Source organism: Apium graveolens, chromosome 10 (genome assembly GCF_009905375.1).
Source record: "Apium graveolens cultivar Ventura chromosome 10, ASM990537v1, whole genome shotgun sequence".
Taxonomy (NCBI): Eukaryota; Viridiplantae; Streptophyta; class Magnoliopsida; order Apiales; family Apiaceae; genus Apium; species Apium graveolens.
Window position 1 is genome coordinate 101,961,187 of NC_133656.1, and position 15,258 is coordinate 101,976,444.

Below are 15,258 nucleotides of genomic sequence, written 5' to 3' on the forward strand. Positions count from 1 at the left end.
TAACTACTTATTTGATTCGGGAATGTTTTGTTGGAATTTAATTACACATATGTGGCAATTAATTTTTAGAAGAGGTAATAGGAGATTTTGGACATGACTTTTTTGCTGCTAAATGTGGTGGAAGTTACCTGCACTTACCACATGTTATGGTAACTAACTTGCGGTTACTTAACTGCACATTCTACAACATAGAAACTGCTACATTTTATGTGCTTATATAAGGGTTATTGTACTCACCTCAAACATATAAACAAACACAGAGGAAAAAATTATTATTGGCGGATCAGAAATGGCTTCATCCAGCGCAAAGAGGAAACGATGGTCAGGGATGCAAAATGTGGCAATGCAAGAGTTGCAGACATTGGCTGTCACTTGCGCAGATTTCAACACTGATTTGGAAGACGCAAATGTTTTCTTCTCAGAGTTGTATGCATCCATGGAAAGTAGGCAATCACATTTGTTTGCTCGCTCGGTTGGCCTGGAAGAACAGATCAAGTATTGTGTATATGTTTATATCTTTTAATGTTTTACCAATGCTTGGTAACTGTCTTTATTAATTTTACATCTCTCCTTTACAACAACATAGAAGATATTTTACAGAATGGATCAAGAAAAAAAACGTGGAGAATCATCCCAAAGCAATGAAGAAATACCAACATCATATATGAAAAATCAACCAAAATTCCTAAGTGATACGTCTTCATCTCTGCGTGGGCATGAGACAACCTTGAAATTGACTGCTGCAGAAATGATGAGTGCATTTCAAAAGTTTGACGACAGGTGGAAGGAACATCTTGCTAATTTCAATGCTCAGGCTAATAAGTTGATTGAGTCAATTGGTAGAATTCGCATATTAATGGATGATTATAGTCGCAATATATGATAAAAATTCATTTGATTATTAGAAGAATTTTAGTATGTTATTCTGTAATCAGGTTTAGTATAAATTAGTAACAAAGTTGTTATTTCAAATGTTAAGTATCTAATGGGACGGAGAGAGTAATATTCTAAACAATAGTATTTTTACGACAATTTTTTTATGTTAGAATTGGATACGTCATTCTTTCTATCTTGTAGGATCGTACCAACCACAGAGGCTTTTTCTTTGTTGATGTTGTCGTGCCCCGTCTCAAAATCAATGTGTTAAGTTATTTCTAAATTCTAATGTGTTTAAGTGGAAGGAATTGAGATAATACCTTTTCTTATTATTATTATTTATTTATTTGAAAAAAAAATATTGCATTAAACAACGATCATACGATCTAAAGAGAGAGCCTCCAACAAACACGCAGGAGGAGACGTGCACAAATTTTGGCTACTAGCTAAACAAGGGACTCTATCAATTTCATCTGTTACCCTGTTAGCATTTTTTGAATAAAATGAACTGACAGATGAGAATAACTCTTAAGCATTTGTTTACAGTCCTCAAAGATGTGCCCTACCTCAAAAAAATTCTTACTTTCTCCCCTGATAGCATTTACCGTAAGTAGGGAATCTGTTTCCACTACAACATTATTTCCTTCAAAATGATAATCCTTAATCTAGGAGATCGAGCGCCTCACGAACACCCATGGCTTCAGACTCCAATACCGATCCCATCTCTGGTATGCAGATGTTTCTTCCTAGCATAAAGGTCCCATTATGATCTCTCAAAACCGTTCCCAGTTGAAAATTTGCTACACTGGAGAAGACTGAAGCATCAAAATTGACTTTAATGACTCCGAGCTCAGGTTTTTGTCATATATTTTCTTCTTTACCCTTCCTTTTAGCTGAAGGTTGTCGGTTCTCATGACTTATCCTCGCTGCCAGCCATTGCGAGAGCATATTGAAGCTACTGTCCTTAGCAAAAGTAAGAGTGACTACCTTATCATTCCATACTTTTTTGTTTCTCCAATGCCAAATACCCCAAAACACTACAAAGATTTTCTGCACCTCGATAATTGTTGTAATGCTTATTTTCTCCAGAAGCCAGTCTTGGACCAATTTCACATTACTCCAGTCATACCTCAGACCCATATGATTCCAACAATCCATGACAAAAAACAATCAAAAAATAGGTGTGACATGTGTTCGATGTCCTTCAAACACATCGGGCATATTATTGGCACTCTAACTCCCCTCAGACTCAGATTTCTCCTTACAGGAACTACATTACGACAAAATCTCCAGATAAACACCTTAACTTTGTGTGGAACTTTCAAATGCCACAGCTTTGAGGTATGTCAACAGCACCAAAATTTACATCATACCAATACCGATATCCAGATTTTGCACTATAAACTCCATTACTTGCCCCCGTCCAAGCCACTTTATCTTCAGTCTCCCTTTGAGGAATAGGCATTGCTAGGATTATATATGCATCATGTTGAAGGAAACGTTCTCGAATAAGAGGTGCATTACAGTACTTTAGATGAGAGAGGAACGAGCTTGACACTTTTTCATTCCTATTCTCGTACAATGCACCTTGATCAACACATAAACCAGGCTTCTTCTTTAACCAAGGATCCTTAATAGAAATAATCTCATCCCCATTTCCAATGACCCATTTGAAAGCTTTACACAGTACTTCTTTAGTTGTGTGGATTCCAACCCAAATGAAACTAGGTGTTTTATCTTTAGTTGCTTTTAACACATGAGAGTGTGGAAAATATCGATCTTTAAAAACTCAAGCCACAAGAATATGAGGGTTATGCATGAAATTCTAGATATGTTTGCCCAACAAGGCGATATTGAAGCCAGATAAATTCCGGAACCCTATAACCCCTTTACTCTTTTCTAGACTCATCTTATTACAGGACAACCAATTTAACCCTTTTTGAGTACCACCCGCTTCAGAATTCCACCAATGATTATTAAACATATGTTCCAATTGTATGCACAAAGATTTAGGGAGCAAAAAATATGACATACTATACGATGGTATAGCTTGTGCTATATTTCTGACAAGCACCGCCTTGCTTGCTTGGGAGATGAGTTTAGCACTCCATTTTTGAATACGTTTATTAGCTTCATCTTTTAAATATCCAAATACCCTATTTTTGGATCTGTCAACTAGCGAAGGTAACCCAAGGTACATAGTGTTTGTGATCTCATTGTGTACACCTAGAATTTCTGATAGCTCCTGTTACTTATCACATCTAACATTTACACTGAAAAAGATTCCGGACTTCTGGTAATAAATGAATTGTCCAGAGCACCGTTCGTAATTATCAAGGATTCTCTTGACGTTCATTGTCTCATTTGTCGTGCATTGAAAGAACAAGAAGTCGTCATCTGCGAAAAGCAGATGTGACACAGTTGGGGCTGTTGTAGATACTTTATAGACCTATATATCACCATTAGCAGATGATTCATCTAAATCATTCGATAGGCCATCTACACATAACAAGAATAGGTAGGGTGAGAAGGGGGGTCCCCTTGACGCAACCCCTTTTTCCTCATTCAAGCAAAAATTATAAGTTACAATTTTGTGTTTTACTATTTTTGAACTTTTCTTGAATGTTTATGGTTGAACAAAGTAAATTAATTCTTGTAGTGAAATGTGTTCATGCAGAATTTAAACTTGCAGAAATATAAAGAACACAGATCTTTAAAACTCACTTAATTTTATATTAAAATTAAGACTATTTTGGTACAAAATTTCTAGGCTCTTTGTTGATAAAGAGCTTAGCTTCTCCTTGAGAGTGTTACAAGAAATTTGATCTAAATTGTTACAACTGACTAAAGGACCAGTGTTAACTTTATAACTTAGTTAACTACTGGTTTACACAGTGGATAATAAAACATGCTATTAGCTTTTCTAAACTGTCACTTGTCATTTCTATTTATAGAAAAGCAGATCTTCCATTTCTGGCTTAACATATCTTTAGCATCCCGTGTTCACTTTAATCTTCCTCTATCAGTTAATCTTTGCCATTGATCTTGTACATTCTTCAAGCTGCTTTTTGTAGACTTGTCAGTCCAGCTGTTGGATTGTTTGTTGATTTTTTATATTGGATATTCAACTGATCTGCAATTTTGTACTTTGAGATTGTACCTCGAGATCTCCGGTTTAAGTTTATAAAACACTTGATATCTTGCTAAGTATATTGACTTATCGAGCTCTCCAGTATTCTATGTTTAGTTTGGCTTATAGAGGTCTTCAGTTCTCAATAAGAGATTTTAGGCTTGTCGAGATCTCTAGTCTTCACATCTTCACTTTGACTTATCGATAACGCTTAGTTCTCTAGTGGCTTCCTGACTTGTCGATATCTCAGAGTTCTTTAGTCAAATTCACCTTGTCGATATCTCAGAGTTCTCTGGTGAATTTTGACTTATCGATATCTCTGAGTTCTCTAGTGGAACTTGACTTATCGATAACTCAGAGTTCTCTACTGAATGTAGACTTGTCGATAACTCTGAGTTCTCTAGTGAAGGAATGAATTGTCGATATCTCCAATCTTCAGTTCTTCAATATAGCTTGTCGATATCTTCCTGAGTTCTCTAGTAGCTATCCTGACTTCTCGATAAGCCATTCTGGATTTCTCGAATGACTTCTCTATAACATCAAATTTGTGACTTGTAGAGATCTTGACTTAGAGTATTTTTCTCCATACAGATTTATTCAACTCCAAGCTTCTTCAAAATTCTTCTGAGACATGATCTTCTTGATCTTCTTCCAGATAGAATCCTTAGGCTTGATACTGTTTCAGGAAGAGACCCCAGTCTGCTCCTTTGCATTTTTACAGACTTTAAGTGTTACAAGTACAAAATACAAATTAAGATAACAATACAACTTACTTAGGGTTGACAAAATGTCTTAGTCTTGTTAAAGTACAGGCATGTCTTTTACAACAATCTCCCTCAATTTGTGAGAAGATTTCTTAGCACAAATTTATGCCTGTTAACAAGACTAACCCCAAGTTTGAAATGATAGAGAGTAAAATTAATACATAGAGCTAGGTAGAATTACAACTTGTATAACACAAAATTTACAAGGTTCAATGATTACAAGACTCAGGTAAAGACAGTTTTCACATCTGCTTCTTTTCTAAGTTGATCCTTCAATTTGTCAAGAATTTTAAGTTCTTATATGATAGGTGTTCCACTTAGAGCTTCTACAAGTTTTTGTCTTGCTGCCTTAGAATAACCTTGGTCCAGAACCTCTATGCAGAATCTTGAGAATCCACCAGCTCTGATATTTAGAAATCTCTCATCTTTAGAAATTCTACTCATTCCTTTTGCTTTCAACTCTTCTGATCTTTTTATGTACATGTTTATCTCTTCATCATGCCTCCTTCTTCTTTCTTCAGCTTCAGCCTTATCTCTTTTATTTGTTTCCTCCCTTTCAATCAACCATTGATCTAGAGAAGATCTCCATGCCCTTATAACAGTATCCTTGCCTTTTAACAAACTTATCACTCTCTTGATCTCTGTGGGATCCAAAGAGTCCATTATTTTTTTGTCTAGAAGAGTGAATGTTCCATCCTTAAAATAAACTCTAACTTCTCTCAAGGATACAATCCAGACTCTAACATTTTCCTTAGCTATATGTTGGAGATTGTCTTCATCTGAGATGCACCAATTCAGAGGCAGAAAGTCAGATTCTTTAAAATACTTCCAGATGGCCCTTTCAGTGACTTCCACTTCCTTTGCAGGCTTGACTTTCTTAGGCTTTCTCCCAACAGATTTGTGCTTGAATTTTAGTGAAGGTTTGCCTAAATGTAGGGTTGTCATTTTCTTGAGATTAGTTTGGCTTGAGGTGATTGGAATTTTTAGGAAGGAATTTGTTGTTTGTTTGTATAGAAATTTTGGCTTAGATGTTTGGGAAGGTTTGATATTCGAGATAGTTGATGTTGTAGGTTGAGCTGAGGCTTGAGTTGATTGTGTTTGGATTTTTAGGGTTGTTTGAGTTTCTGAATCATCATGAGACTTTCTACTCTTCCTCTCACATTTTCTCTTTTTTTCTTCATCTTTCTTGTCATCTTCCTTCTTCTTCTCTCCACCCTTGCTCCCAGATGGCTTAATGGACTGACTAGGATTTGAGCCAGAAGGATTTTGATCATTCTTCTTCTGCTCATCATCATCCAAGTCATCCTTGTTGAACTGTATTTTGGACAAGTTGGCTTCTGCATTTTCCAGATATCTCCTCAGTAGCTTTATAATTTCCATATCATCATTGTTCTTATTTTTCTTAGCTTTTAAGCTAGTTCCTAGGATCATGATAAGCTTCTTGTTGCTCATGACACAATGTTTGGGGATCTGAAAATTCCTGAGTTGTCTGGTGGTGGGACAGATATATGCTATACCCTTGCTTGGCTGTAGATATGTTTCAGGAAAGGCAGCTACTTGAGCATCTCTCAGTGCAGTTAATAGCATGGTATCTTCACGAGTTATAGCTCTAACTTTGCTGATAAAGATGTCTAACTCAGATGCCCTCCTTGAGACAAGGCAATTGAGGGACACCTGCATACATCTATCTGTCCCTGAGTCATTTGCATTAACCACTATCTTCTCTTCCAGAAAGTTGTCCTTATTGACCTTGATCACTCTTATGAAATTGATTGTCTTGTCCAGGGCCTTTTTATATGTGGAGTGATTGTTGTTGAGAGAAGCTTTTAAGGCTTTGAGTAGTTCTTCAAACTCCCTGCTCAGACTAGGTCCTTCAGCAAGCTTAATAAGTCTCTCCATGTCAAGATCAACATCTTTAGATTTTATTTCAGCCCTCTAGACTTGCTGTTGAGATGACCTAGATCATGTCAACCTAGCCTCTATCTCCCCCTTAGTCTTGTTGACAGGCATTAGAAGATGAGTAGGAATTTCAGGCCTTACTTGCAGGCAGTGAGGGTAGTGGTATGTTGAGTTTACCCATGATGGCTCCTAAAGCTATAGAATTCTGCATTTGAAGATGCTTATGGGAGTCCACCATATTTTGGATATCTGTTTGTTGGCTCTTGACAAGAGATGTCAAAGCCTGAACTTGTGCAGTGAGAGAAGAGTTGGAGTCTTGCAATGCTGTGACTTGACCCTGTAGAGACTGAATTTGCAGATTTGTTGAAGTAGATCCAGGTTGATAAGAGCTGCTAGATGTGCCAAAGTGTTCTTTTACAGCCTCTTTGATCCCTTCCATTAGCAAAGCTGAAGGCTTAAATCTGCTCTGGTGAACTTGATCCAGCTGGACCTTGGTCTCATTTGAGTGAGTAATTTGTTTCTGGATCACTTCATGGAGATTGGAAAAAGACAGTTTGAGGTTTTTGACTTCCTTCTCAATAGAGGCAAGATCCATCCTAGCCATTTGCTCAGAAAAATACTTGAATTTATAAGAGATCTGCTCTTGAGATGGTATGATCTTGTCCATTTTCTCATTCACCAGTTTCCTGATTCTGTCTTCATGGCCAGTAAGCTTGATTTCAAGAGCCTTACCAAACAGGTGAAATGCTTTGAGTTGAGCTTTGTATACATCTATAATGGCATCATAGACAGCTTCTGGACTCAAGTCTTTTGCATTGCTTCCGAGAATAGTAACATTCTCTTCTCTAAATCTGGCCAGAACTTGATTCATCTCCAAGGAAAAGTCATCAGATAGCCATGCATCCACATTCCCATCTGGCTCAACATCATTGACAATTTTCTCCTTTTGCTCCTCAACCTCTTCATTGTAAGCAAGCATGATAGCTTGATAGTCCTGGTTGCTCATTTTTAAAGTCAGGAGATGTTGTGAGATGTTGGCCAGTCCAGATATCTGCTCTACTAGTAGATCATCTACAGAGGTTGGTTGAGAAGAAGATTTTTGTAGCCACTGAGAGAGTATGTAAGGTTGTTGAGGTTGTGAGGTGGATGGTTCATCAGAAACACATGTGACTGGGGTCACAGTTTGAATTACAGATTGCTATGTGGTTTTGACAGTGTGTTGTCCTCCACTTGTAGTGGGAACCTCCAATTGAATTGGAGGGGATTTGAATGGGTTATTGTCATGTACACCAGCCTCAAACCCTTGTGTGTCTTGCAACACACTGGCACTTGAATGTGCTATGCTTGCCTCCTCTATGACAGGATCATGGGCAATTGTACTCCTAGCTTCATCTACAAAGGCAATTTCTGCTAAGGTTGTGAGAGGAGTTGTCCCTACATGAGGAACCTCCAATTGAATTGGAGAGGATTTAGATAGCTCCCCCTCAGGAGTACTACCCTCAAACCTTGCAGTCTGTGAAGACTTTTTTGTATATGAAGGTGTATTAGAAGTATCCATGGGCTCTTCTAGTAAAGACTGATGAATTCCCCATATTTGTGATGGTGTCATCAAGGTCTACCCCAACATGTAGCCTCTCACCATCTGAATGAAGTATCTGGGTGGTGAGCAGAGCTTCTTGAGCTAAGTCACTTGATTTTTGGTGCACTTGAGAAGTGGATTCAAGTGGAATTGGAAGAGATGAAATTTTAGATAGAAGAGATTGTTGCTCAGATGTGAGTGTTGGCAGCTCCCCCTGAATAGATGAGGGAGTTTCAAGGAATGTGTCCTCACAGTGTGTGCCTTCCTTATTTCTCATACCATACACTTGAATTGCTTCTTGTGCAGGCTGTGCAGATCTACTTCTAGTTAATTTTACAACTGCATCCTATTAGGAGGATACAGAGGTTGCTAGAGTGGTCGGCTCAGTTTGTTTACTCCTTTTGGATCTTTTGACCAGAGGTGTCTTTTTCAGCTATCTCCTCACCACTCTCAGTTACCACAATTAAGGTTGCCCCCTTTCTCTTCTTTTTACTGACCTCATCCTTTTGAGAAGATGAGGTAGTTGGTTTCCTAGCTTCTAAAGGTTGTGAAAGAATGGCTGCAGCTTGTGAAGATCCCTGTTGGTGTTCCTGTGTTTGTACTTCCACAGGTTCAGGAATCATAGCTGTGCTGGATTGAGTAATAGATCTCATGTCAGGCATAGGATAAGGGTAAGTCCTAAACCTCTCCAACATAAATGGTGTGATTTTCAGACTTACATTGACCTTATTTTTTGTAGTAAGTGAACTAAATATTATTTTGGACACTTTCTTAAAATTGTCTAATTTATTGCTATCTATACCATTTAGAAGGTGTATGTCTGCTACTTAATTATTTAAAGTGGACATAATAAATCTATGGAAGAAAATTTCCTTACCTCTAGCTAACAGGGGCATAGTTAGCCTGGTTGCAAGTTCTTCCAGGATCAGCAGACCAACATTCAAGTGTTTATTGTGGGCAATTAATAACACCAGCTTTTGCACCACACTTGAAATATTTTCATATCCTGTCTTACTGCATATAAAGGCTCTCACTACTGAATCAAAAATGAATGACCACTCCTTCCTTAGGTTAGTTCTGTTTAGGCTTGATAAGTTGATTCTTCTACCATAGTTGATGAAGTCCAGAAACTCAATCAGCTCATCAGGAGTTGGCACTTCCACAAGATTTGCAGTAGGCGGTCCCAAAGCTTGGTTCACATCCTGCTCATTAAACTCAATTTGTTGACCTCCAACTGAGCAAGTCACTACCAGTGATACAACATCATCATGCATCACAGTCCTCATCACAGCTGTAGTCCAAAATGCATGCAACACATCCAGGTACAGCACTGGATTAACAGTCAAGGCTCCTGCAATGTACGATTCAGACAGAAATTTCACAAACCCCTTGAAACTGTCAGGGGCTTGGTTAGCATCAGTAAAAGCCAAGAAGTTTGTTCCTTTCTCTGGGATAGTTTCTCTAATAGTGTTTTGTGCCATTTTAGTCTAATAAGAGAGAATGGGTAAGAAAATTTTTTGAGAAAGGATAAAAAACGAGAGAGGAATGGGTTTTTGCTTGAAAGGCTATATCAATTAAGATCTCGAAGTTGTAAGTATGTGTATGTATTGAGAAGTCTGGGTATTTATAGTAAAAGTAAATGACTTGTCGAGAACTCAAAAATAGACGTTTGGAGTTTGTCTATCGAGAAGTCATTTTAAGAAAAGAAGTACATTTCGAGAAGTTTTAAATTACTCTTTTAGAGAACTCAAAATTGACTTATCGAGATGTCAAATAAATACCCAGTTTGTCCAAAAGATGGACTGAATTAATTCCAATTTTTATTTGAACAAGTTCAAAATAAAATTAGAATAAATTTTCAAAAGTATTTTACCGAAATAATTTATTAATTTAAATTATCTCAGTTCTGAGTTATTGGTAAGTCAAAAACTGTACTTGTAGAGAACTCTATGAATAAACACTACTAGAGAACTCTACAAGGACTTACCGATAAGTCATTTTTAAGCCTATCGAGAAGTCACTTGAGAAGTCAGTAAATTGACTTATCGAGGACTCACTCGAGAAGTCCTTAAATGATTTGTCCAAGAAGTCAATTTATACTTATCAAGAACTCAGTTCTCTATATACTTTTGGTTTATGTAATTCTGCCTTGTGTTAATTTTACATATTAAGAATGTAAATAAACAACTGAGCAGTTTACTTAGAATTTGAAAGATTCCAAATTGAATTTAAATTTGAAAAACAAATGTGCAGAGATTTCTGAAATATTTATAATTCATATTTCAGTTGATTTCCAATTTAATCAAATTAATTTTGATTTACTGGAGATTAATCTGCTGTAAAACAATAGATGAGTTCTTGCCTTAAAATGAAGAAATAAGCATTCCAATTTCACCTACAAGTTTAGTGAAAGTTGCTTCATCCAAAGGTTTAGTAAAAATGTCAGCTAATTGTTTTTCTGTTGGTGCAAAAATGAGCTCTAGCTATATCAAGATAAGAAAAATTTACAGCTTCCACTGGTACTCTTACTGTCAACCCTTTATCCAGAAAAATATGCATTTATGTAACCAACAACTTAAAAACTGATTCCCTTGGGATACCATAGTCCCAAGTTGAGCTTCCTTCCAGTATCTGAAGATCCTCTTTCTCCCTCTGAGATTGTGTAATTAAACTCATGTGTATGAAATGAGCTTCCATTTCCATAATTGTCTTGTTGAGTAGTTTCTACATTTTCTTATTCTAACAGACTTCACAAACTTCAACTTGAGCAAGCTCTATCTTAGGCATGTCTCTTACCAACTCCTTTTTGACAAGGTGTTAATTTCCTTGAAAATCAAGTGAGACAGATTTTTATGCCAGAGCTTGTTTATTTCTTTTGATACCTTGGTGTAGAAGCAACAAACACCATTCTTATTTATTGAGTCAAAATCTTCAACAAACAAGCTTCCTTTCCTTGCTCCTTTCAGAGCAACTTCACCAGTTTTCCTGCTGGTAATCAGTGCATTCTTCTTTGTTGAGTAAGACTTAAGGTCCTTGTCTGCAAATTTGCTAACTCTTAGAAGATTTACTTCAAGACCAGCTACCAGTGCTATATCATTAAGTACAACATTTTCAGAAACAATCTAGCCATATCCCATTATGAATCCTTTGCTGTTATCTCCAAAGGTCACCAAAGGGTCAGCTTTCTCCTCAAACTGTGATAGCAGGGCCTTATCACATGTCATATGCCTGGAACATCTACTGTCTATGATCCAGATGACTCTCTTCACTATGCCTTGCATACAATGAGTTTTAAGTATGTTTGGAAATCCAAGCAGTGTTGGGTAGTTTCTTCTTAGTAACTTGTTCAGCAGAAGTAGAATGAGTTGTTTTAGAAGAGATATAATTCAGTGACTATTGTGCATGTTTTCCTTCTGATGTGGAATCATTTCTTTTCTCTTTAAGGTCCACTCTCAGTTTGTGGTAACTCTTCATTACTTTTAAGTTGCAAGGAATGTAATCAAACTTGTCACATAATGAATAAGGATCATTTGAATTTGCTTCATTGTATTTGCAAGTTCATTAAGTTGGCTTTCTAACAACCTTTTTATAAAGGTGAGTTAGATGATTTGTAGAACCACATTTTTCACACTTCTTTCTAGGAGCATTTGCAACATAAGAAAAATTATTGCTTTTGTTTATCCCTATTTTCCTATTTCTATTTCTCATTTTCTTTCTTGCATCTTCAGTTTTGGTTTCTTTAACAGAATTCTCGGGAATTTTTTTGTTCATGAGCTTTTCTTCAGTATTGGAAGACTAAACTGATTCTTCAGTTTTCTTCTCTTTATCTTCATCAGAAATTTCTTGCTTGATAATCAATTATTCTTCACTGAAGTTGACTTCACATGCTTTGAATATAGGTGCATTAACCTCTTTCAAAAAGGTTGGAGAATCCTCAGTTTTCTTTGCTTTCCCTTTGTCACCTACAGTCTTCTTTTTATCATTCATGGCATCATAGTCAAGGCCAATAGCAATGTTTGCACATGGATTATTCTTCTCATGATATTATCCGACCAGTTCAGATGCATTCCTGAAAGATTTCATCTTTACTTCATTCTTTTCCAGCTTCTCCCCGAGTACTACTTCAATTTCATTTGCACACTTGAGCTTGTTCTTTAGATAAGCATTTTATTGTTTTAAAGCTTCAAGCTCCACCAACAACAATTCAGTTTCTTGTTTCTCACTTTCAAGCTTCTCATTTATCTTTGTTAATCTGCTAACTTCTTTATTAGCAGAAACCATGCTTGTGTGAATGTGAAACATTTCTGTGCTCATCTTTTCAACAGTTTCCTTGTATTGATTCATATTTAAATCAATAGTGGTAAGAGTTGGTGTCTGTAATTTAGATGAGGATGATTCTCCTTGCTTCAGGCCCATGAGTGCAAAATTACCAAATTCTTCATCTTTATCATTTCCAGAGTCATCCCAACTTTTACCCTCTGCAATATAAGCTTTATTTTTCCGTTTCCTTAGAAGAGCTTCGTACTTTGCTTCAAGTTCAAGATAAGCCTTGTCTTTCTTTGCTTTCTTGGGTTTCTTGCATTCTGTAGCAAAGTGGCCTTGTTCATCACAATTGAAGCATCTTACATTAGATCTATCAACATATCCAGTTTTGTAGCCATTCTTGCTATCAGAATTGTACTTCCCTTTTTCCTTCCAGCTGTTGTCTTTGTTGAAGGACTGTCCTTTATTCTTGAAGTATCTTGGATTCTTTACGCTAATATTAGAGAATTTCCTAGCTAAATAGGCCATTGACTGATCTAGCTCATCCAGTTCTTCAAGAGTATAGAACTCATCCTTTTCCAATTCCAGAATGACTTGCTCATGTGAAACATTTGTTCTTTGCTCACTTGTTGAGGCAACTGGAGTTTGAGATCTTGGTTCATCATTAGATGTTTGGCTTTCATTTACAATTAAAGCACTTGAACCATCCACAACATGTCCCTGACCAGATCTCAATTATTGCTTTTGAATCATCTCTAGTTCATATGTTTTGAGAATTCCATATAGAACTTCAAGAGTTATTCTGCTCAAGTCTCTCCCTACCCTGATTGCTGAGATTTTCTGTTCCAAATGATCAGGGAGAGTAAGCAAGAACTTTAAGTTCACTTCTTCAGCTTCATAATATTTGTCATGAAGCTGCAAGTCATTTATCAGCTTGTTAAACCTTTCTCCAATGCCAAATACCCGAAAACACTACAAAGATTTTCAGCACATCGACAACTGTTGTAATGCTTATTTTCTCCGAAAGCCAGTCTTGGACCAATTCCACATTACTTCAGTCATACCTCAGACCCATATGATTCCAACAATCTATGGAAAAAAAATAACCAAAAACAGGTGTGACATGTGTTCGATGTCCTTCAAACACATCGGGCATGTTATTGGCACTTTAACTCCCCTCAGACTTAGATTTCTCCTTACAAGAACTACATTACGACAGAATCTCCAGATAAACACCTTAACTTTGTGTGGAACTTTCAAATGCCACAACTTTGAGGTATGTCAGCAGCACCAAAATTTACATCATACCAATACCGATATCCAGATTTTGCACTATAAACTCCATTACTTGCCCCCGTCCAAGCCACTTTATCTTCAGTCTCCCTTTGAGGAATAGGCATTTCTAGGATTAAATATGCATCATGTTGAAGGAAACATTCTCGAATAAGAGGTGCATTACAGCACTTTTGATGAGAGAGGAACGAGTTTGACACTTTTTCTTTAACCATGGATCCTTAATAGCAATAATCTCATCCCCATTTTCAATGACCATTTGAAAGCTTTACATAATACTTCTTTAGTTGTGTGGATTCCAACCCAAATAAAACTAGGTATTTTGTCTTTAGTTGCTTTTAACACAAGAGAGTGTGGAAAATATCGATCTTTAAAAACTCTAGCCACAAGAATGTGAGGGTTATGCATGAAATTCTAGATATGTTTGCCCAACAAGGCGATATTGAAGCCAAGTAAATTCCGGAACCCTATACCCCCTTTACTTTTTTACAGACTCATTTTATTCCAGGACAACCAATTTAACCCTTTTTGAGTACCAGCCGCTCCAGAATTCCACCAATAGTTATTAAACATCTGTTCCAATTGCATGCACAAAGATTTAGGGAGCAAAAAATTTGACATACTATACGATGGTATAGCTTGTGCTACATTTATGACAAGCACCGCCTTGCTTGCTTGGGAGATGATTTTAGCACTTCATTTTTGAATACCTTTATTAGCTTCATCTTTTAAATAGCCAAATACCCTATTTTTTGATCTGCCAACTAGCGAAGGTAACCCAAGGTACTTAGTGTTTGTGATCTCGTTGTGTACACCTAGAATTTCTGATAGCTCCTGTTACTTATCACATCTAACATTTACACTGAAAAAGATTCCGGACTTCTGGTAATTAATGAATTGTCCATAGCACCGTTCGTAATTATCAAGGATTCTCTTGACGTTCATTATCTCATTTATCGTGCATTGAAAGAACAAGAAGTCGTCATCTGTGAAAAGCAGATGTGACACAGTTGGGGCTGTTGTAGATACTTTACAGACCTATATATCACCATTAGCAGATTATTCATCTAAATCATTCGATAGGCCATCTACATATAACAAGAATAGGTAGAGTGAAAGGGGGGTCCCCCTGACGCAGACCCTTTTTCGGAAAAATTGGACCAATCAGAGAATCATTCAAGCAAAAATTATAAGTTACAATTTTCACAAATAATATCATCCATTCTACCTAAGTGATATATAGAATCCCATACTTATCATTCTTTGTCTGTGAAAAGAACAGTTTACTCTATCATATGCTTTGCTAATATCCAATTTTAAAGCAAACCCCCCATACGACCCTTCTTCTTCGTGTTCATATGATGAATAATTTCAAAAATAATTAATGTTAGGAAATGAATAACACACAGAGGGGGTGAATGTGTTTTACTGTTTTTGAACTTTTCTTGAATGTT

General features: G+C 36.7%; 1 protein-coding gene across 1 annotated transcript; it reads right to left on the minus strand.

The window, feature by feature from the left end:
* Window positions 1-2,197: 2,197 nt before the first annotated feature.
* LOC141690812 (uncharacterized) lies at window positions 2,198-13,911 on the minus strand. The gene is made up of 4 exons (XM_074495577.1): window positions 13,782-13,911; window positions 9,406-9,599; window positions 2,911-3,121; window positions 2,198-2,622 (listed from the first exon to the last, which is right to left on the minus strand). The coding sequence occupies exons 1-4, from the start codon at window positions 13,909-13,911 to the stop codon at window positions 2,198-2,200; spliced, it is 960 nt and encodes a 319-aa protein (XP_074351678.1).
* Between the last annotated feature and the right edge of the window lie 1,347 nt (window positions 13,912-15,258).

Bases quoted from the DNA above. Each gene is read 5' to 3' on its own strand.
- LOC141690812 (XM_074495577.1), bottom strand. From the start codon at position 13,911: ATGCCTATTCCTCAAAGGGAGACTGAAGATAAAGTGGCTTGGACGGGG. The intron at 9,600-13,781 runs GTTGTGGCATTT...CGTACATTGCAG, and splicing joins TGCTGCTGACATACCTCAAA to GAGCCTTGACTGTTAATCCA. The intron at 3,122-9,405 runs GTGCCAACTCCT...GATAAGTAACAG, and splicing joins CTACTGCAAATCTTGTGGAA to GAGCTATCAGAAATTCTAGG.